The sequence below is a fragment of the Temnothorax nylanderi genome, unplaced genomic scaffold (assembly GCF_030848795.1).
Source record: "Temnothorax nylanderi isolate EJ_2023f unplaced genomic scaffold, tnyl_v1.0 TNYL_tig0047_pilon, whole genome shotgun sequence".
NCBI classification, from domain to species: domain Eukaryota; kingdom Metazoa; phylum Arthropoda; class Insecta; order Hymenoptera; family Formicidae; genus Temnothorax; species Temnothorax nylanderi.
Genome location: NW_027249109.1, coordinates 432,005 through 452,866, shown reverse-complemented (window position 1 = coordinate 452,866; position 20,862 = coordinate 432,005). Strand labels below are relative to the sequence as shown.

The following is a 20,862-nucleotide window of genomic DNA, read 5'->3' as shown; positions in this document are numbered from 1 at the left end:
ACCGTCGCCGTTTCCAACGCGTCGGGTCGCGTCGCCCATTCCCCATTCCCCATTTCCGTTCGCCCGATCGCCCCCCGAAAGCCTCGTTTCTATCGCCCCGATCGCCCGCCACGATGCCCACGCGATCCCCACGATCCCCACGATCCCTAACCCACAGCTCTATTCCCCGATTCCCCCTTTCTCTCTCCGGACTGCTCCGCACTGCTCCGGACTCCGGAGACGGGGATTCGAATCGATCTCCCGAAATTACGAGGCTCGTCGTTATATTCAACCGTTCTCTCGCCTCCTAACTCGTAACTCTGTCGGCCGATTTTCTAGCCGTGCGTCAATAAAAGCCGCTAAATTACGATGCATTGACGCTCGCGGTTGTCTAGGCGGTCTTGGGCTCGTCGATCTATCACTCGTCTAATCGCTTTTTAATCACACGCTTTCTCATTCTCTCTCTCTCTCTCTCTCTCTCTTTACGTCTCTTTTCCTCTTTAAAGCCTCGCTACGCGTTTGTCGCTCGCTTTAAATCGATGTGGAGCGTGTCGAAAAAAACGCTGCCGAACAAACGAACCTAGTTTCCGAATCCACGAGGATTTTGCCGCGATCTCCTATCTCGATTCGGATTCGACGAAACATCGTAAATTTGTACGCGATGCGACACGCGACACGCGACTCGCGGATCTAATCACCGATTTACCGTGATATTCAAACGATAACATTGCTCCCCCCCGATGCGATCCTCGCACTTTAAAGCGAAACAGATGGATACCCGGTCGAAGGGAGGGAGAAGGATGTCGGTGACGGAGTGCAGGTGGTGCAGCTGGTGCAGCTGGGGCATTGTGGAGGGGGGGGGGGGGGGGTCTGGATCTCGGCCGCGTGTTTACATCGTGAAGTTATCGCGGAGCGGTTATCGACGGGACGGCCGCGATAGCGGCCATTTGCATTCGCGGGTACGGACCTACGGACCGCGGTCCGAATGGAGAGCGTGCCGTCGCGACTGTGGAAGTGTGAAACGCGTCCTCGGCGTGCCCGACGACCTGCCCCGCGTCCATGAAGATGGCGAGGGCGAGCAGTGACGTCTCGAGAACTGTGTGCGCGAATACGATTCAAGAGAACGAGAGGAAGCTGCAGGAGGCGCGAATTAGGAATCAGGTATTGCGCCACACGGGCCTCCCGTGTCCGTCCTGTAGTGTCCCGTCTGTATACTGTTCCCTCCATCGAGGGAACCGTTTGCACCATCCGCTACTCCGTCCCGTTTCTGGCCTGGTCGCGTTATTCCACGCCATTTGCCGCGCCGCGCTCGTCAGCTCGTCACAGCTCACGTGTTTTTGTTTTTTCCCCCCTTTCAGGGAAAGGGTCGAGGCAGGCAGGATCTAAACAAACTGTTTGGCAAGCTCAACCAAGCCGTGGAAACGAGCTCGCTGAAGTTTTCGGACAAGTCGAGTTCGTCGTGCAACAAGACCGTAAGTGTCACTTTTGCCGTTGACGTTTGTACATTGTTTACGTCACGTGTAATGAGATGTACGGTAGCGATATATCAGTTTTGTACGTCTGTCAAGGTTTCGAGATGCTGGTACGGCCCAATTCTAGGATTCCCGTCTGGATCCTGGTGGGGCATCCTCATGGACTGCTCCAGGGACAGGATGCACGAGCCTTTCGACGCCGACATACACGAGGGGCCGTTCGGCGTTATTTCTGTTTGCACCTCGCATAGCAATGTTAAGGAGGACGTGGATCTTGGTGATTATCTGACGCTTACAGGCCAGGTGCATCGCGAGGATCAACCCGGTGCGGATCCGTTCATTCGAAACTACGAAAATCAGATACCGTTGAGATTAATAAGAAGTTATAATCTACAAGATAATATCGCGCCTAACACGGGATACAGGTACGACGGGCTCTACGTAGTCATATGCTGTTGGATCGGCACGGCTTCGGATGGAACCAGGTACAACAAGTTTGCCTTGATGCGTCTCGGTGATCAGGAGCCACCCAACTGGGGCAGCAAAGGCTGGGAAAGCCTGTCTTCCATACGACGTTACATCCCATTGACGAAGTCGGACCATCCTAACACGTATGACCTGAGAAAGTGCTCGAATAACAATGGCGTCACCTGCCGGAAGCGAAAACTCAGTCACGGGAACAGTCGCGAGGGTCTGCCCGTCGCGTTAACGACACCGTCGATCGACGTCAGCAGACGGTCAGCACCGGAGAGCTCCATCGTAACGCGTCACGTCTTTAAGAAGCTACCGAGTAACGCGGAGAGCGCTATATCAACTTCTGTACCTGATCAAAAGATGTTGCTGTGCCTTGGTGCGTCGGCTACTAAAACCCACAGTACAAACATCTCGATACGCATGGGCCTGTACGAGTCGTCGCACAGTTCGCAGGACGCGAAGAAGAGCGTCTCGACGATGTTGCAGAAACCCTCGAAGCCGATCGACATTACCGTTCGTACGGCGTTGGACATGGAGAGTAGTCGCTTGACCCCCAAGGAAGACGGTAAGCCTACCGAGAAGACGGATGCGGATAAGACGCGAGTTGATTCTCGGCCGAATGAAAACGTATCCTACAACGGTCACGTTGCGACTGATAACGCGAGCGCTTCTCCGTTCGATAAACACAGAGAAAACTCGGCGGTCGTACACACGTCGAAACATTCGTGCTCTGTGTCTTCGTCGCTAAGTAGCCTCAAGAACGGTGCAAGTACCACGATCGAACGTGAGGAACAACTGCAAAGTGCTCAACAATTCCAAGATGTGCAAAATTTGAGCACCAACAATATCGTTAATGATTCAGCACAGAAATCGAGTCCCGGTAACGAATCGCCGAGGAATTCGGTCGTGACGCATGAAAGAATCTCCGAATCCCATGACTCTTTGGACACACCGAGCGAATCGTTCTGCGCGCAAAGCATCAAGTCCTTGGACTCCTTGACGCCGGACAAGATCTTAAACTTGATCAATAAGGAGATGCACCATCCTCTGTCCAAATTACTGATCGGAAACGTGATAGGGCTGACGATCGAGGAATGCGAGATGTGGAACGCGTCGGAAAGGGAAACGACTCCGGAGCCCAAGAACAAGAAGCATGCGTCGACGAGGGCAAATCTTAGGAAGAAGCGGAAAGGAGCGGACAACATAAAGGAGAACGTCGCGTGTTTGGACAACAGAAGATATTACAAATATTCCAGATCCGAGAGATTATTTTGGAAAGTGACGAAACAAGCAGATGGGGAAAAATTCGACAAGTTGCTACCCGAGGTGGATCACCAATCCTGCAACGATGCGGGCCTGAAACGTAATAATAACGTTAGGAGAAGCGATCGGATTGGCGTGTCCAAGGAAAACAACGAGTACTTATCGCCGTTTCGTGTACAGACTTCGCTTCAGACTATCGCGCAACACACTCGTAGCTCGTACGACATAAAAACCCGTCTGAGGGCCGACAAGAGCGCGGTATTGGCCAAGCCGGATTTTCCTAATTCGTCGATCAAAAAGAATAAGTATAAGAAACGAGATAGGGAAATTGCCAACTTGACGATAGACGCTAATTTCGGTCCCATTACACGCGGACCCAGAAACAGAAGATTACGATGCAGGACTAACGGATACGCGAGATGTTGCAGCACCTTCAATACCGTAATATATGCGCCCAACAAGCGATTTAAGTCTAGTTTTGAACGAAAGAGCAAGCTCAAAGTCAGTCGTCAACGTGCCGGGGAGAGACGAACTAAGGACAAGTACAGGATGACCAGCACCGTGCATGCGAGCAGCAAGGATATCAACAATTCAATCGGGAAGCAAAAAAATCTCAAAGGTAATCCTAGTAACGATAATAATGAAAATCGCAACCATCACAATAATAACGCCGGTAACAGGAAGAAGGCGAACGAAACCGAAACGGCCGACCGCAACATCACCGAGACTCCCTTTAACAGGAGCCTTCGGAAGAAGCTGACACGGACAATCCCCCTACCGCATCGTGCCGCTCAAACGTCGCGTTTATCCTGCTTTCGCAAAAAACAGGACGGGAAACCCAACACGATGGATGCGACGACGCAGTGCAGACTCGTCTCCGATAATCCAGAAGTGTACGTTATTGGACAATTAAACGATCAGAGAACTATCCTGAAGATGGAGTGGGATAAAATGGAGAAACTGAAAGAATCCGCGTTGGACGTGCCCGATCAAGGGTCCCGGGTTTATCGAGCGTCGCGAAACTGCGCCACTTCCACCCTCACGGAGGATAACGTGAGTCGCAAAAGCGACGAGGGATACGCGGACTCTCTGCAGGATAGGGCGTCGGCCTTTGTGCCGGTGAACGCATTCGACAGCGATCTACGGATCGCGCGTCTCAGATCGATCGGTTTTAAGCCCATAATTAAGCCGCCATCTCCGCTGCTCGCTCACGACTTGAAGACCATTCAGAACGCGCTCGTTACCACGAGCAAAGTAACGAAGCGCGACGTCGCCGAGGAGTATCACAAGTACGCGAATAACGAGGATAACAACGCAGTCGTTTACATGGACGACGAATTGCAGTATCAAGATATTGAGGAGGAAGAGGAGGAGGAGGAGGAGGAGGAGGAGGACGACGACGACGACGACGACGAAGATGAGAAACGATCAGCTGCGAGCGTGTCGATGAAATCGACGTTAAGCGGAGTACAATCGAAAACCGGTAACGTGCTGCCGGAAACGTTACCCGCGCGCGAAAACTCGGAATCTCCTTGGCACGGCTGGAAGAAGATAGTGACGGATGACAAATCGTACTGGATCGGTTGGTAGTCGATAGTAGATTGTAGGATGTCGGTGAATTCAAACAGGGATGGTGCTTTTTCGCTTTATTGCGATCAGAAAAAAATGAACCGTTTTATCCAAACGTGTACAATATTATATCTTTATTTTTTTTGCCAAAAATTAAAGGCTGTTAATAACATTCTAAATTATTCTTCTAACAGTAATATGCTATTCGAGTTGACTAACATATTTGTAAGAAAAGAAGCATCGATAGATTATTGTATAATTAAAATTTCTAATATATACATATAAATTATTCTATATAGAGAGAATAATATATATGTATGTATATAGGTATGTATATTTTCTATATGTGAGGTATTATTAACAGATGTTTTAATGTAAATAAATAATATTCTATTCATGTAGTTGTGTCTTACCTTTATTATGAGATGTAATAGGACAATAAAATTTGTTCACAGATTTACACGTTCACTTCGTTCTTAAACGGCGACGAAAGATTTCGGCACAACGTGTTGTCATATAAAATAGATCTTTTGTCAACTTCGATCGTCTCTTATGCTTTTAAAAAAAATATAAGGATTATACACAGTTGTACACATAAGACACCGAATACCAAATGTTTATTCATATCTGACATGATGTTCATCGATCGTCCTTTTCTTGCGCATATAATTGTTCTGTCTTCTTTTTGTTGGTTTTTTTTTTCGTATTGAAAGGCTTGTTTCCGTCGAGAAGGAAAACTCATCAATTTCTTCGCGTTTTCAGATCTAATCTACCTCGGTGATATATACAAAGTACGAATTTCGTAAATGACCAAAGAAAGAACAGTTTTTGCGGTAGGACTTGTGGAGAAGGACGCAAATATTCCTGTGGCTCGCGAGTGGCTCTTATGAGTACGGATGCGAGATTGCAAAAGTCAAGGTTCGTTAAATGCAACACGTAAATTAAAAACAGATACAAAAGTGTAAACAAGTGTCGTCGCTCACGTACGAACTGTACTCCGGACAGGAGACGCGGTATCGCGCGTGAAATTAAGTACTATACAATTACCTTTACTTATCCGTTACGAAGAGTTAAGCATTTATCGTGCAGTTAATACCTCTTGTAGTGTCGCAGTAGAGCCACGGGTGTACAGATAACACTGCCTCGAACACGTCAGCATAGTAAAATAAATATCTTCTATACTATTTCTTTACTCGTATGTTATAACATAATACATATATTAACATGGATGTAACATTATGGAACTATTACAGTGAAACTCAATGCACTCTTACGCCCCGCGCGATAATCTTTTTTTCCTCCCTTTTCTCCATCTTTTTTTTTTTTAAAGGTCCGCGAGAACGTTTTTACCTAATTATACTCGCTTCGCGCGAGTCGCTTAATAACATATCGCTTTTCTCTTGCATCCCCCTCCTCCTCCCTCGAAAGCAGATCTCTAAAGGTTTATGGAAGTTTCGCGTTGTAACGTAACGTCGATACGATTCTCGAGCGTGAATCACATTTCCCCGAAACGCGCCCGTGTGCCTTATTGAAATTCATCGTCGCTGCTCAGTAACATTGTTTTTTCGTTATAATTTTGCGAAATCGTAGCGACGCGCTGGTGAGAGGTGTTTCGCCTTTGCGGTGGTGGCACCGGCATGTTTTGCGGATCATCCGGATCGTAGCTGGATACTCGCATACCACGTTGTCCTTTCGGGCCCCCTAATTGTTACATCATTGTTACACATTACAGTGAGCAAACACACGAGATACACACGTGTCCATCGGCCAATAAATGTGCCAATCGACCGCATGTAAATGTACGGCCTACGCGCGCGCGACTGTCTTTTATATTAATTGAACGTAAAATTGTGACCGAATACAGCTAATCTTCTCCGAAATGTCACATTTACATCTCGAATGTTCTTGCTCTGGGACCGCGCTTGCAAAATCGAGGATCGAAACCGGTATAATTCCGGCGAGTTCAGTTTCCTACGCTATAAAGAACCTTTATTTATAAAAAGACCACTATATAGCATTCCTCTATCCACGTTCTACATCCCGATACATCCAAACTCTGAACTCGATGGAATTTTAATGGATTTCGAGCTCTGCACGAAAACTGTCAATAACGCGAAAAGTACGAAAAAAGTAAAACGGATCCGAATCGTAACGACCGCGAATAGCGATTATTAATCTGCTCGAGAGACTTGATCAGAGCAACAAAGTTCGAATTCTTACACATAATACACGTAATACAAAGGTGCAAGAGAAAAAAGAAAAAAAAAATTTTTTTGTATAATAATGCGACATAATCGCAATATAAACGATTCATGCAATTTATTATTAATATAAAAAATAAAATAATCGCAAGCAGCTAGGATTGTGATATATCTGCCACTGTAAATGCAGTACCGTTGAGAAAGAGGACATAATGACGTGCTTTACATGCCCGGCCGTTTCATACCGTATATTCGCATGCTACATGGTACCATGTGGTAGGAATATAAAATAAAAGCAATAAAATCGAGTTGACAGTTACAATGTTATAGAAAAAAAAACAAAAAGACACGATATATTAATAAATATCCTAATTATCCTTTACACTTATTATAGAGCAACACTATAGAAGTACGCCATTCTCTCCCTCTCCCCTGTTTACTTTCTTTCTCTTTCCTAAATGCTCCTCTTATGTTAAGTGCTTAACTTCTATCTTACAGCAGAGTTTGTTAATCGCAAAATAGATGGGCCTTATATGCATATAATACGTATATATCGATGGTATATTAAGTACAACCCTTATTTTGTAATTTCAGCGGAGAATTCATTTTTATCGACCCCTTGCGGACAGATACCGATCTCTAAGGCATTGTATAATTCCGTAAGCAAAGTATAGTGCTGTATCGTGTATCTTTCGATCCTCATTTAAAGTCGCGCATAAAGATCGATGTCCAATTTCTTGAAATTAAAAAAGTGACGCCTCACTGTGTCATATCTTTTCGTACGGCAAGTTGGTATTAACGTCTGAAAAACAGCAAACAAAAGTGCCTTCAAAGTAATTGTCTGAATCTAGTAAACCGGCACATATAAGGAAAGTTTATGTATAATTAGTTTTTTTTTATACAAGTAAAATGATAAATATTAGTGATCTTCGAAAGCAAATTTTCTACTATCCGTGATTTCGAATTTGCTTGAAATTCGCGTGAAATTCGCTACATACACGTATGTGAGTGGATAACATATTAATAATGATGTATCGGTGCCTCCATTGGTCAGCAGTGAAGTGTCAGAAAGTACAAGTGAAATATAAATTATATACAAAAGCACCAAAGCCTGTAACTGAAGCGTTTGCAAACTCGAATGAAACGTGTATCTTGTGTAACTATTATTGGCATTATTGACATTACACGTCGGATAATCTTGCTCTATAATTAAAACATTCAGTATCACAGCCTTATTTTAACATGACATTTTCTTATGAATGCATGAGAAAACGTAACTTTTGTATGAGAGACAACGCATACAAAAACTGAAATAAATGAGACGAATCGTTCATCGCATACTATGTCATGCTGTATGAAGGACAATATTCGGACATATGTACGACATCAATAAAAATAAATAAAGACGTATACACACTAATAAAATAATTATATAGCAATGCGTAAAAAAACTAAGAAATTACTAGTACAAAAGTGATACATACCTGCGCTATATTGCGTGTACTGCTGATACTGTGGATGGAAATTATGGATGGCATCGGTCATAATGTCTTTTGGATTCATCGTTTCCTACAAAATATTATTGGCGAATAGAGTATTAAATTAATGACAAAAATGGAGCATCTCTCTGTAAAAAATTCATAAATATTTTATACGTACTTTCAAACTGCTACTGATGCTTTGCATCGTCACGCTTCTACCTCTAGAGTCAGTAACACAGCCAGCTGCGTATACTTGATACGGGAACGCGTAACGTAAAGCTATAGCAGCGAATAACATCTCGATACAAATGAGGAAATTTTGGTAACCGGCGGAGACTGTACCAGCGCTCGTTGATTGACCCAGACTGTTTATAACGGGCGAAATGACATTTGCTTTCTCCAAGATGGCTAAGAGAACTCCTGCGTAGAATAGAAAAGTGCTTGTTGCAATTGTTATACTATACTTGATACGCGCGTATTTACAAGCGTTTAATTTCAGATGTTACCTTGCCAGAACGACAAGAAGATGACGCTCTTGACTGTACAAAATTTGAGCACAGGCTCGAACGGCGTCAGTAGATCTCTCGTAGCGAAATAGAACAGAAACAGTCCATAAAGCGCAAGCGACACGCTGATGTTGTAGATTATCGTGATGTAAATGTAGCCACCGTCGGGTGACCAATCTCCGTCTCTGTAATGGCCGAAGGCTTGCAGAAATATGATGACAAACGCCATCACTGGCTTAACCAGGCAAAACTGTAAAGTGGCTTGCTTGCAGAATCTCAGGAAGCCGATGGTGTAGGTCTTCCCGACCAGGCAACAGGTGCCGTACAGGCAACTGGAGCGTATCGGCTTGCCCCTGATCTCGGACATGATGTTGCCCTCACCGCCTAGGTACTCGTAGCACAGCGACAGAAAGTTATATATAACAAACGCCTCATAACAGTCTCGCACGGTGAAGAAGTAAACGTAGTAGCTCTCGCTGTTGAAGAACAGCAACGAGATCCAGGAGTAAATAGCGTAGATGGGCACGATGAACAAAATTCGCACTATCCATCTCTGCTCCGTAGGATTCGTGTACCACCTTAGATGCTGGTAGATCTGCAAACAGGGAGGGCAGAGAGAGAAATGACAGCTGACAGCTGACAGCTGACAGCTACGCCGCGAATCATCGAACGCGTCTCGTTGTATCGCCTCTCGACGTATCGCCTACCGACAATTCCGTACCTGTTGGCAAGTGAGGAAAAGCGCCACGAACACGAACACACCGGCGATGACCTGGGCCGCGCGGGTCTGCAGGAAGATCGGCGTCCCTTCCTTCGGGAGATCCGCCGCCAAGTCGCTGACGTCGGTGGTCGTTGACATCTTGTCAAGTGGATTCACGTACGTGGCGTGCGTCCCTGTGACCCCGACACCATTCATACGTCAACCTGCTGCTGGCACTACCCGCGCAAACACAGGGGATTAATTTCTCGTGACGCCAGGACGACGAGACGCGACGTTGACGCGTTTCCGCGTCGTATCCGTTACGAGTTACGACGTTCGACGCGGAGGAGTCATCGCGCGATCGCTCGCGTAATTTCACGAGCGCGAGGACGCCCGCGGCGGAGAGCGGAGAGGAGCGGAGGGAGTGGGAGGGAGTGGGAGAGGGAGAGGGGGGGGGGAGGAGGAGCACAGGAGGACAAAGGAGAAGGAGAGAAAGAAAGCGCGTGCGACTCGACTCGCGCGAACGTGGGACGGGACGGACACTCGCGGGTAAATCGATACACGTACGTGCGTAAAACGGAGGATCGCGGAATATCTCGCCGTGCGAGGTGCGAGTTTCTCGGGACAGTCGGGACTCGCTTTCGGGACGAAGAACACAGGCGCGGCCGACGGGGAGGGAGAAGGAAAATCCGAGCTAATCGTCACGTTATCGTAAACATAAAAGCTCGTTCTCACGTAACCGTAACGTTGCTGTGCTGTTGCGCGAATTCAGCGGAATCGGGCCGACTTGGGTCGCGAATCGAGACGCAACAATCGGGTCGCGCTGACGCAAGTCCCGCCGCTCGCGGATTCTTTTCTTTCTCTCTCTCTGTCACACACACACACACACACACACACACACACACACACACACACACACACACACACACACACATACACACACTCTCTCTTGCTCTCTTTCTCGTTTTAGCAACGTTAGCAACGTACCCGTGCCCCCATTCGCGAAGTCCTCTCCAGATTTTGCAGCATACGCACGCTCGGCGTACCCTCTCCCTCTCCCCGCGAGCTGTCCCGTTTACGTCGCCTCGCTCCCGCTGTCACGACGGCCGCCTTTCGACGCGGGGACTACAGCAGCTGCCGGCCTCTCTCTATTATTGGCGATTGTCGATAAATCGCGCGCCTCGAACGCGCTACGCGAGCCACCTGAGCCGGAAGACGGCGTCCGCCGTTTACGGGCGACGCACAAACACACCGTACATAAACGCAGCTATGGTGGAATTATAATCGCTCCTCCGCGAATCGTTCCACTCGCGTTCGCGACTCACGACAGTCACGACTTCTGCTGCCCGCACTCGCGCACTCCCGCGCTCGCGGCACTCTCCGTCCGCGGATGGAGTAGCTGTATCGTCCACTTCCGAGAGCGCTCTCCCGACGCGTACCACTGCTCCGGAAGAGATCGGGGAGAGCACCGGACCGGACGGCGGATCGTTGTCCCTTTCGCGAGATTCTCGGCGTCGGCGATCGCGAGATCGAGCGACGCGAAAACGCACGGTACACGGTACGCGAACCTGTTTTTCCCCGAGCGAGCCAACCCTTCGCCTTCTCGCTTCTCGCCGCCGAGCCGATCCCGCGACGGTTTCACTCCCACCCCACCACGCGTGCGTGCGCCGATTGTGTGTGTACTCCGCTGCTCGCGCCTCGCCGCCCCCCGCCCATCCACGAACCTGCCGCCCGCCGAGAAACTGGGAAATCGTTTCCGCGCAAGGCGACGCCGACGCCGCGACGCCCCGTCTTGCTCTCTCTTTCTTTCTTCCTTACCTGCCCGCAATCACTGCTGTAAAAGGAATAAACGAGGGAGAAAATCTTTTTTTTTTTTTTTTTTTCGATATCAGTATCGGACTCGATTGCTCCTGCAACAATTGACAGAATTGTTGAGACACTTCTCAGCGATTGTTCGACAATTATCTCGTTGACGAGTTATTTAAATTAATTTTGGGGGAAATTAATTAATTTAAAGAGAAATTTTCTCACGCAATTTTTTAGGTAAAAATGTTCATCGTGGGTATTCAAGGACGAGCCGTGGAACGCTTTTGAATTGTTATTGTTTAAGAAAACAAGTCGATATCGCTCTTGACAGTCCCGCTTCCGTTTCCACGTCCCGCGTCCTTGCCCTTGTTCCGCGATTAAAAGCTTTACGACGCCTGCGCGTTCCGCTATCGCGACGATTTCAAGAAAGAATTTTATCGCGCGTTGAACGCGCGGCCGTGAGTAAGTAAATTTTCGTGAAAGGTGCGTATCTCGTAATCTCGTTTCGACAGCGAGATCGGCATCTTTCGTGCCAGCTGCTGAAGGTCGGAGCGCGAAACCACGCGCGGAGACCGCCGGATCTTCGACCTCCGCTCCGTGTCGATTTGAAGAGAGAGAATGAGATGAGAATCTGTTTTCAGTCCTTTTACGTTCCTCTCGCATTTGCGTAATCGTTCACGTTTTAAATGAACAAGCGAGAAGACTTATGTAAAAAAAGAGTACAGCTGGAAAGGCACCTCGCGCTTGACGTCACGATGTCGTCAACGGAGAGAAAGAGAAAGAAAAAGAGAGAAAGAGAGAGATGGGCCGTGTTGTAGTTGCACTATGTGCACTTGAAACGAGCGCGGAAATGTAATCGGACATATCGGAGAGAAAAGGAGAAAAGATGAAAAGTGCAGCTACGAAAAATAAACTGAAAAAACAATTGCGTCGATGGTTCTTGGCGCCCTTGGCGGTCGAGTAGTACGCGTGACGCGCCATCTAGGTCCACTTTCTGTTCGTTGAAACTTCGTGGCGCGAGATCCGGGCTTGCCGGTCGATAATGCAGTTTCCGTCGCGATCCAGGATTGTCGAGTTCCATCCTCCCGCTGCCCCCCGCTGCCCCCCGCTCGTTCCGTCCCTCGCTACTCCGCGGCACAGCTGTATTCTCGTGTCCTCGCAGGTTCGCGCTGTGTTTTGTGTTTCGCGAGGGTTGTACGCCAGTCGTACGGAAATGCCAGGATTACGAGGGCGGCTCTCGCGATCGCGTAATGTCGGTGGCAAGTGACGCCCCGGCGCTTCTCGCGGCACGCTATCTCTGCAGAACGATGTCAAGCAGATAAATTATGCCACGAAAAGAGAACACGTGAGTTTTCGGGATTTGTCGACCTTCTAACCTTTCGCCGCTTTGTCATCCGCGATTTTGCGCTAAATAATCCGAGAACAAGAGATCGAAGGTACCTTCTCTCTCTCTCTCTCTCTCCACTTCCAATTGGGGAACATGAAGAAAGAGTCATCCACGATCTGTCCGATTCTGTGGTTTTCCCTGAAATTCTTCCTCCTTCAAAGAGCGCGGAGAGACGCGCTTCGGATCACCCTCCCCACGTTCGCCCGTCTTGTCTTCTTTCTATCTAGAGATTTCGTTGCAGCAAAGCGAAAACATGGGAGCGAGATCGAAGAAAACGTATGAACGCGTACTTCAAGACATTGGCGGATCTTCTGCCGCCGCATCAGGAAGGTCGCAAACGCAACAAGGTCGACATCCTGATCCACGCCTCGAAGTACATAAAAGACCTCCATAGCCGCACCGAGGAGTTGTTCTCCACTCACGCTTCGGAGGCACACAGTACGTATTTCGAGACCTGCACGGCACGGCGTATCAGTGGCAGGAGCGTTCCATTTTTTACGTCTGTCCAGTGCTATATGTCATTTTGGTTTTTCAGAGGAAGAATTGGCTCGTTTGAAAAAACTCGTGACACAGCTGATGTCTCGTACTCAGTTACTATCCACTCTTCTTAAGGATGCAGGAATTTCTGTACCAGCCGAGCCGGCTCTTGAAAAAATATCCCCTTTAAAGTGGTCGAATAAAATTAATGTCGACGACGTAGACAAATATTTTGATAAGATCGAAGAAAGTAAGTGCGTTACCTAGATGTAGATTTAAAATTAAAAGTGATAATTCAAAGTTTTCTAATTTCCCGGTTCACTTGCAGAGAAAATTTCAGAGAAGAAGAAAAAGGAGAAATCCACGGAAAATAAAGTGCCTTCTAAGAAAAAATCTGCGACACCGTCGGCTCCGAAAAAGCTGTCCGAGGAAGCTGCCGCCGCTAAGGATGTCTGTAATTCGATAGAGAATCAGGAGAATCGAGTGAACTGTGCCAATAGCAAAAACTATAATTCCGATAGTACAAGTAGCCTAGCTGAGACTGGATCGAAGGAAGTGGAGCGTTGTCAAAATGGTACAAACAAATCTAGAATTATTGCCGTTCAATTAAATGACTGTGCTTAAAGTTTTCATTGCTTGATGTCGGTAAGCATTCATATCGCTCCTATGTTTCAATTTAGATTCTGCTAACGAAGCGACCGCGACAGGAACAACCAATACGAAAAAAAAGACCGGTAAATAAAAAACATGGTTTTTTTATATTAATAGATGTATCGTCATTGCTAATGTAATTCTCTGTTTACAGTGGATAAAAAAGTCGAATCCCAAAAGTCATTGAAGAAGAAACGCAAACGCAAGGATGAGAAAAACTCGGCGTTGCCACCTATGGCCAACACTGTCACCAGTTTAACTCCTAATACCCTCATTTTGTCTGGTGGAAAACTGATGCCCCTCGTAGCTCCGATGACGTCAAACATCATCGTGAATACGCAGCAGGCATCGACGAACCCGATAATCCTCGGTAACACGCAACAGAGTCAGATGATCGTGATGCAACCCTTGGCGAATCGTGTCCAGAACTCCGTCGTCTCGATATGCAATCACGCTCTGATTAACACCGTGCAGAAGGTCACTCTGAACACCGTGCCGAGTATTCGCACGAATATGGTTGTCGATTCTCACAACTGGGCGTCCAATGTGAAAAATATAATTAATGCCACGAAGATCGGCGGGCACAAGGGTATCTTGCCAAAAGGCAAAGAGATCACAAAGACGACTATGGCTTACAAAGTGCCTATACCAGCGATACACAAGGACAAAGTGGAGAAGCCCAAGGATAGCACGAGCAAGAAGGAGTCGGAAGTGAAAGCGAAGGGCAACAAGAATCATTCAAAGAGTCACAAAAGCGTTCAAAGTACGCCGGAAACGGCTGAAGAGTTGAATGTCGAGAAGAAATCGCCGAAGGAACCTGCCAAGACTCATGAGGACGCGACAATCGTCCCGCGAAAAGGTGCGCTTAAACGCGGTTTATCTACGGAATCTGATTCCGCGGACGAGCCGGAAGACAAGAAACGGAAAGACACGAACGATGAAGCAAACCAATCCGCCCAACCAATCGCTTCGAAAGCGACAGATTTCACCGCCACTTGCAAATCTATCGTAAGTTTGAAGCACGTTATAGAGAGAATAGGGGAGAACATCCGAGACGAGCATGCGACTGTCAGCAACGAGAAGGAATCTCCTGTCACGAAATCAAATAACATAGTTACTCAAGCAGCAAATGATACTAGTTGCGAAGAAACATCCGAGACGAGCAAATTAATGGATATCGTGGACACGAATTGTTTCGATATGAATAAGAAGACGACCGAGGATGTCGTGTCGCAGACCATTGCCTCGGACAAATTTCCCAGTGAGTCAGGGACAGATGCACCTGATCGATCGTCTAATGATTTCAACATGTCGATCGACAGCATAACGGAAAAGAGTGACGGAAATATCGAGCACTTGGACGCGAAATCGACCTTGACGGACGTCGAAGTGGCGGAGAAGGCCGTCGGTTCGGATGGGCCGAAGAAAACGTGCAACTTGGGTACACGTTTCGACAGTCTTCTACGCGTGGCGACGGCCAAGGAGCAACAGCGGGTCAATGACACGATAGTCGGCGTAGAGAGCAACAAGATCATTCTGAATTTGGATACGAACACTACGACAACGATGAAGTCCGATGCAAACATTGTCGACGCAGCGACATCGGCAACGGCATCGTCTTCATCGTCATCATCGTCGTCGTCGTCTTCGCAGCCACTAACAGCTAACGTGGTCAACGATGAGACTAAATTGGTAAAGACTTCGAAGGACGAAATGCCGAAATCACTGCCGTACACCAGTGAGAACACATTTGTGCCGATCAGCAACAGAACGGACGGGTTACATTCGGACTTGTCCAACGACATATTCGCCTCTCTGCACGTTCCCTCCAGTTCGCATAATCCGGAATCGATATCACCCACGGCAGCGTTCCTGATGGCTTTTCCGCTTGTGTCGTCCTTGAACGGCAAAACCGAAGTCCTGGACGAGGAGATGAAGGATGACTTCAAGTATCATAGTCAGACTCCGCCGATGCTGTTGCAGATAGGCACCATGGAGCCGAACAGCTTCAAGATCAAGACTTCCTCGCCGTCGCACGCGATTGCGGAGAAGCGGCTGAAAACATCCTGCGAGGAGAAGCAAATCGCGTCCGCGAGTGTAAACGCGAACGCCGACATAATCGTTCCTGTGGAATGCGCGACGACCAAGTCGTTGCCGAAGGTGGTGAACGAGGAGACGTTGCGAGAGCCGTACAAGATAGTTCAGACCGTCCTGACGCCGAGTTTGGAGAAATCCGTCATGACCACCAGCGCGTATTCTTCCCATACCTCAGTCAATTTCTCCGCCGTGGACTCCTCATGTATCGTAGGCGATTCCCCGAATGTGGCGACGAATCAAAGTCGTTCGAGTCAATTGAGGACCTCGAGTACGCTGAACAGTGGTAACGTAATCGCGTCTCAAGCGCCGGTAAATATCCCCGCGTCTACCGACAAGAGCGATATCGCGGATTGTACATCATCCCAAGTGGCAACGAGCCGCAATCCCGACGTGACGTACTCCGGACCGCAGGACTTCTTGCCCAGCTACTCGACGATGCTGGGCCATAATCTCGGTACGCTGCAACGTATGTCCAACTCGTCTATGTTCAAAAATGCCAACGCGACGACGCAAGAATCGAATTCCACGGTCGGTCCGCACGTCGACAACTCTCAGAATTTGTTGAGCACTCGGCTCGAGAACGCGACAGTGACCACGAATTCCTCGTCCGCGGCCTTGCGATCCCTGCAAGCGGACTATTCGACTCAAACGAAGGACAAAGGCTCGCAAAGTTCATCGCATGTAATTTATCCGTCGCACAACAAGGACACACTCATCAATTCTGCCAGTATTGTTCCCGATCACCGTGTGGATTACGCTAGTCAGATGGACCGAAGTCTTCCGGTGACGTCCCAGAGCATGCAGAGCTACTCTGTGCCAGCCAAGGAGTCCTCCCTTTCGATTCTGCCCTCTCAAGACATGCAACATATGTACAGCCAGACCAAGGACAGTCATGTTCTCTTAGATTTGAACAATTCCCAGCAGACGTTTACCGTTCAGAAAAAACAGGAACACATTATCGCGAGCTCTCACAACGATTACGTTGGTAACCAAGCGAAGGCGATGTCGCAGAAGGATTCTATATCATATACAAGCGGCGACAACGAGGCCGCGAGCGCTCCATCGCGAAATCAAGAGTACGTTACGAAGACTGCGAGTCAGAGTTCTTCGGAAAATACTTTCCAACGGAACTATTCCAAGCTAAACAAGAGCACAGACACATTGAATCCGAATCAAGAAGCGAAACTGAATAACGTGCTCAGCTCTAAGACTCAGGAACAGCAGCAGCAGCAGCAGCATAATCACATACGCGATCCAGCTTACGTTCCCGCAAAGAAGCTAGATGTAGATCCATTCGCCCAGTCGTACCAGTACGACGTTAAGGAAGCGATGAGCAATCCGAGCGAACGGACGAACGTTCTGAACGCGAATACCGACGACACGCATAGCAATTACGTTTCGTATCCCAGTAAGGACGACAAGAAGACAAACGCCGTCTCGACTGTCGCTATGTCCAACAACAATAAGCCAGCAGCGGTGCAGCAGAGCGCCGTTCCACGATACTCGCAACAGACCTCGTCGTTTATCACCACGTCCAACTACGAGCAGAGCACGATGACGGAGAATCACACCAAGTCCACGACCACCGTCGCTCATAATTCGTCCAATTTTAGTATTATCTGGACGACATTCTCGCCGGTCAGCGGTAGTGGCGGTGGTGGCAACAACAATCTGGTGCATTACGATCAGGGACAGCCACATCCGAACGATAATACCGAGGCAAAGACCATCTGCGAGAATTATAGCTACGTACCGTTGCACAAGGACAACTCGAGTTTCTCTAATCAAGTGTTGATTGGTGACAATTATCCGAATAGCTCAACCATGTCGACCGGGATCGACAAGTCGCGACAAGGAAAGATCGAGTCGCAGAAGCAATCCTTCGTTGATTCCTCGAAGACCAGGAATGATCCGTCGAAGCAGAACCGGATGCAAGGTCAGCAGACCGGCAACGACTACAAGTTTCCCGACGGTGGTAAGAGCAAAAACAAGTACGGCATAGATTCGGACTACATGCAGAACGAATACGGCGCTGCCATGGATCAACAGCAGCATTCCCAGCAACACGGTCAGAAGAATCATCAAAATCTGTCGTCCAAGCAGGAAAAGGCAGTGTACACGTACGAGCCACAGATTAACTTCGATCTAGCGGAGAGTAACGCGCAGATGAAGTATTCGATCGAGGCATACACCGGCGTGAATTTCAAATACACGGAGAAGACGCAGCAGCCAAGTCAGCACAAATATCAGATTCTTGCTCAAGGACAGATTCCTTTGCACGACAGCAGCAGTTACAGTAGCGACGTGAAGCACAGCCAGCAGCAGCAGCAACAGCAACAGCAATCGCACAGTAGCAACAATAACGGTAATACCAATAAGTCCAAGAGTAATCAGCACCAACAACACGCTATCAAGGCGCCGGTTAATTGGATGATGACACCGGAGGTCAAGCACAACACTAACTTTGCCGATATTATTCTACCGCCGATCGGCAAGGAGCTAGAGTTCTGCCAAAATAATTTGTTCACGCAGACACCTACGTATAACCAGGGCACACCAAATCAGTTCTATAACAATTATGATGTTTCCGCTGCCCATAGTTTCCCAAATCTACCGGTTCTGCAAAGTGATCCAAAGAGGTCCGCGGAGACCTTCTATTCCGAGGAGCAACCGTTTCCGTGGTCTCCGACGAAAAACACCGTGCATAATAGTGTTGAGCATGCGATCGGCCAGTCATCGGTCAAGTGTATCGATCAGCATATTGTACCGTCGAGTTTGCAGAGTCTGGTAAGTGATCTCGATCTTAGCGCCAATCTGGACAAGCAGAACTTCCTGTTCGGCGCTGCAACCTCGTCGTCGAGAATCTCCGCGGAGCAGAGCAAGGATGCATCTATAAAGGAGAAAGAGGCGAATAACGTATCGGGACGGGATCTTCACGCGATATTGAATACTCAGAACGCGCAGCATCCGGCTTCCACCTTCCTGTCAGTGAGTCAGTTGGTGGAGCATGAGAAGGCGGAGAAGAGCCATCAGCAGCAGAATCATCAGCAGCATCAACACCACCAGCATCACCATCCTCATCCGCATCAGCATTCGCAACAGCAACATCAACAGCAGCAGCAGCAACAGCAACAACAGCAGCAGCAGACTAGGAAACATCAGAGGAAGAGCAACGCGAGTCCCAGAACGACCAGCAAGCGGCAAATGGACATTCGCAAGTCTACAACCAACGACAATAATAATTTGCATCAGCGGCACGAGGAACAAAAATCATCCGGGCACGTGTTCACGGAACAGGGATACCAGCAGCCGCAGCAGCAACAGCAACAACAGCAGCAGCAGCAGCAAAAATATCAACAGAATAATGTCCACTGGAGAAGCAGAAACTGCAAAAGCAACTATACTGCGGAGGCGCTAATTGGCACCAGCATTCATGACACTGGCCAGGATAAGCACGCATCGATCAAGTTCACGACCAATTATCCCCAGAACAAATTCCAGAGTGGTTTGTCCGCGGATGCTGCGGTGATGCCTATCAACTACTTCTCTAGTGCGCCACCACCGGACGACGGCACCGCGGCCGGTTACGGTCAATCGGTGGTCAATCAAAACTTCAACACGTACGCGTACTCGTCCAATTCCGCCAACTCTATCTATCCTACCAGCAACTTCATCAGCAGCATCTCCAACACGCCCAACAGCTACATGGCCATGCCGCTGCATGAGAACGCCGCCGATTACGTGCAGGAGACTAACTTTCTGTTGCCGAACGTGGCCGGAACGAGCAGCTCGTCGAGCGCTAGCACCGTTAATACGTCCAGCGCGAACACGATCTCCACCACGACTGGGAACGCCAACGGGAACGGGAAGAATCATCAGCACTACGGGAAGCATCCTAACTGCGACAAACGTTCGTATTCCACTGCCGCGAAGAAGGGCAAGCGGAAGGCTCTCGAAAACGGACCCATGCAGAACCTGGAGGGAACCTTTCCTCTAACCGGCATCAACTCTCCGATGGAGGAGTATCATCATTCGGCGGCGTTCCTGGCGGCGCCGCCACCCCCGCCTCCACCGCCACCACCCGCCAATGCTCTCTATCAGAATCATCCGCAAACGAATGTCTACGCCAAGACTGTCAACGGTCTTCCACCGCCCCCACCGTCGGCCATGGCGAGCGCTCAGGGTGTCACGACCGTGGGAGCGGCCGGTTTTTCCATGAACTCCAACATGGTCCGCGGAGGAATCGTCTCGAGCAATCCGATGGCCATGCCGCATCATCCTTCGGGCACCAGTCTCACCAACTTCAACCTAAGCACGATCTTTCCTGAAATGAATGACAAGGTATCGGATCACGTCCAATAAATATTGTAGATACGGTTCGTTCGATTTTTCGTGCATCAAAGAGAACTTTGTCTTTCTTTCAGGTCACCGGATACAAATCCTCGAACGGTATACCACCCGGCCTATCGCAGACGTCCAATCAGCCTGCGACCTATACGCAACGAAGTAATTATCCGTCGAACGCTCTGTGCCATTTGCCGCAGGTGTGTTTATAAACGTGTCTCCGTAATACCAAATTCGATTGTGTGAGCCTAGGAAGTGTGTATATACGTTGTTTGCAGGTTTCGGAAGGCACGCAATTCATTAATACCGTTCCACCGCTTCCCGTATCTCCTGCTCCTCCTCCTCCTCCTGCCTTCTCATTCCTTTCACTCCTATGATGAGGTTTCATAGTTTGTGATACGATCGATCATCGCTTGTACATATGTAAATACCATATATTATTCATTAAATTAAAA

General features: G+C 48.4%; 3 protein-coding genes across 4 annotated transcripts; 2 read left to right on the top strand and 1 right to left on the bottom strand.

The window, feature by feature from the left end:
• Positions 1-853: 853 nt before the first annotated feature.
• Positions 854-5,158, top strand: LOC139772181 (uncharacterized). The gene is made up of 3 exons (XM_071705656.1): positions 854-1,140; positions 1,338-1,451; positions 1,548-5,158. Exons 1-3 carry the CDS (start codon positions 1,039-1,041, stop codon positions 4,776-4,778), a joined length of 3,447 nt encoding a protein of 1,148 aa, XP_071561757.1. The 5' UTR covers positions 854-1,038; the 3' UTR covers positions 4,779-5,158.
• Tmep (Transmembrane endosomal protein) lies at positions 5,155-11,284 on the bottom strand. Of its 2 annotated transcripts, none has more exons than XM_071705663.1 (6): positions 10,633-11,284; positions 9,667-9,881; positions 8,946-9,540; positions 8,618-8,859; positions 8,443-8,527; positions 5,155-6,458 (listed from the first exon to the last, which is right to left on the bottom strand). In XM_071705663.1, the coding sequence occupies exons 2-6, from the start codon at positions 9,859-9,861 to the stop codon at positions 6,283-6,285; spliced, it is 1,293 nt and encodes a 430-aa protein (XP_071561764.1). In that variant the 5' UTR covers positions 9,862-9,881; positions 10,633-11,284; the 3' UTR covers positions 5,155-6,282. The 2 variants fall into 2 exon arrangements, with proteins under 2 accessions (XP_071561764.1, XP_071561765.1); XM_071705664.1 differs by lacking the exon at positions 5,155-6,458 and adding an exon at positions 7,062-7,760.
• A 771-nt stretch (positions 11,285-12,055) lies between these two features.
• On the top strand, positions 12,056-20,689 carry LOC139772178 (uncharacterized). The gene is made up of 7 exons (XM_071705641.1): positions 12,056-12,796; positions 13,080-13,276; positions 13,374-13,565; positions 13,644-13,889; positions 13,996-14,049; positions 14,121-20,404; positions 20,488-20,689. The coding sequence occupies exons 1-7, from the start codon at positions 12,777-12,779 to the stop codon at positions 20,617-20,619; spliced, it is 7,125 nt and encodes a 2,374-aa protein (XP_071561742.1). The 5' UTR covers positions 12,056-12,776; the 3' UTR covers positions 20,620-20,689.
• The last annotated feature ends 173 nt before the right edge of the window (positions 20,690-20,862 follow it).

Excerpts from the sequence above, each read along its gene's own strand:
- LOC139772181 (XM_071705656.1), top strand. The coding sequence starts at position 1,039 with ATGAAGATGGCGAGGGCGAGCAGTGACGTCTCGAGAACTGTGTGCGCG. Across the intron at positions 1,141-1,337 it reads AGGCGCGAATTAGGAATCAG|GGAAAGGGTCGAGGCAGGCA; the intron begins GTATTGCGCCAC and ends CCCCCCTTTCAG. Across the intron at positions 1,452-1,547 it reads GTTCGTCGTGCAACAAGACC|GTTTCGAGATGCTGGTACGG; the intron begins GTAAGTGTCACT and ends ACGTCTGTCAAG.
- Tmep (XM_071705663.1), bottom strand. The coding sequence starts at position 9,861 with ATGAATGGTGTCGGGGTCACAGGGACGCACGCCACGTACGTGAATCCA. Across the intron at positions 9,541-9,666 it reads TTTTCCTCACTTGCCAACAG|ATCTACCAGCATCTAAGGTG; the intron begins GTACGGAATTGT and ends CCCTGTTTGCAG. Across the intron at positions 8,528-8,617 it reads GCATCAGTAGCAGTTTGAAA|GAAACGATGAATCCAAAAGA; the intron begins GTACGTATAAAA and ends AATATTTTGTAG.
- LOC139772178 (XM_071705641.1), top strand. The coding sequence starts at position 12,777 with ATGCCACGAAAAGAGAACAC. Across the intron at positions 13,277-13,373 it reads TCACGCTTCGGAGGCACACA|AGGAAGAATTGGCTCGTTTG; the intron begins GTACGTATTTCG and ends TTGGTTTTTCAG. Across the intron at positions 20,405-20,487 it reads TTCCTGAAATGAATGACAAG|GTCACCGGATACAAATCCTC; the intron begins GTATCGGATCAC and ends TCTTTCTTTCAG.